This window comes from Passer montanus, unplaced genomic scaffold (genome assembly GCF_014805655.1).
Source record: "Passer montanus isolate IOZ18808 unplaced genomic scaffold, ASM1480565v1 scaffold883, whole genome shotgun sequence".
NCBI classification, from domain to species: domain Eukaryota; kingdom Metazoa; phylum Chordata; class Aves; order Passeriformes; family Passeridae; genus Passer; species Passer montanus.
The window spans coordinates 1-330 of record NW_024374179.1 but is presented as its reverse complement, the minus strand read 5'-3'; the positions used below and the strand labels follow the sequence as shown (position 1 = coordinate 330).

General features: G+C 74.8%; 1 protein-coding gene across 1 annotated transcript in view; it reads right to left on the bottom strand.

Annotated features, from left to right (window-relative positions):
• Nucleotides 1-248, bottom strand: part of LOC120513773 (sialidase-1-like) — a gene marked incomplete at its 5' end in the record, with an annotated part of 1,427 nt that extends 1,179 nt beyond the window's left edge. Inside the window, one exon of the mRNA XM_039733451.1 lies at nucleotides 33-248. Within this exon, the coding sequence (XP_039589385.1) occupies nucleotides 33-248 (216 nt within the window). The remainder of the gene's footprint in view (nucleotides 1-32) is intronic.
• Nucleotides 249-330: the final 82 nt, after the last annotated feature.

Below are 330 nucleotides of genomic sequence, written 5' to 3'. Positions count from 1 at the left end.
CCAAACCCCCCCGGGGAGCCCCCCAGCCCCACCTGGCACTCGTCGGGGGTGAAGTCGTGGGGGCGCCGGGGGGCCCCGAAGGGGATGGCGGGCAGGACCCCCCCCCGGTGCCAGCTGTGCCCCCCGTCGTCGCTGAGCAGCAGCGAGACCCCGTCCCGCTCCAGGGTGCCGTGCCCGCAGAACACCAGCCGGCCCGGGAACGGGGCCAGCCGCTTCTGGGGGGCACAGGGGGTTAGAGACCCCCAGAGACCCCCCCAAAAACACCCAGAGACCCCCAGAGACTCAGAGACCCCCAGGGCACCCCAGAGCCCCCGTCCCGCTCCAGGGTGC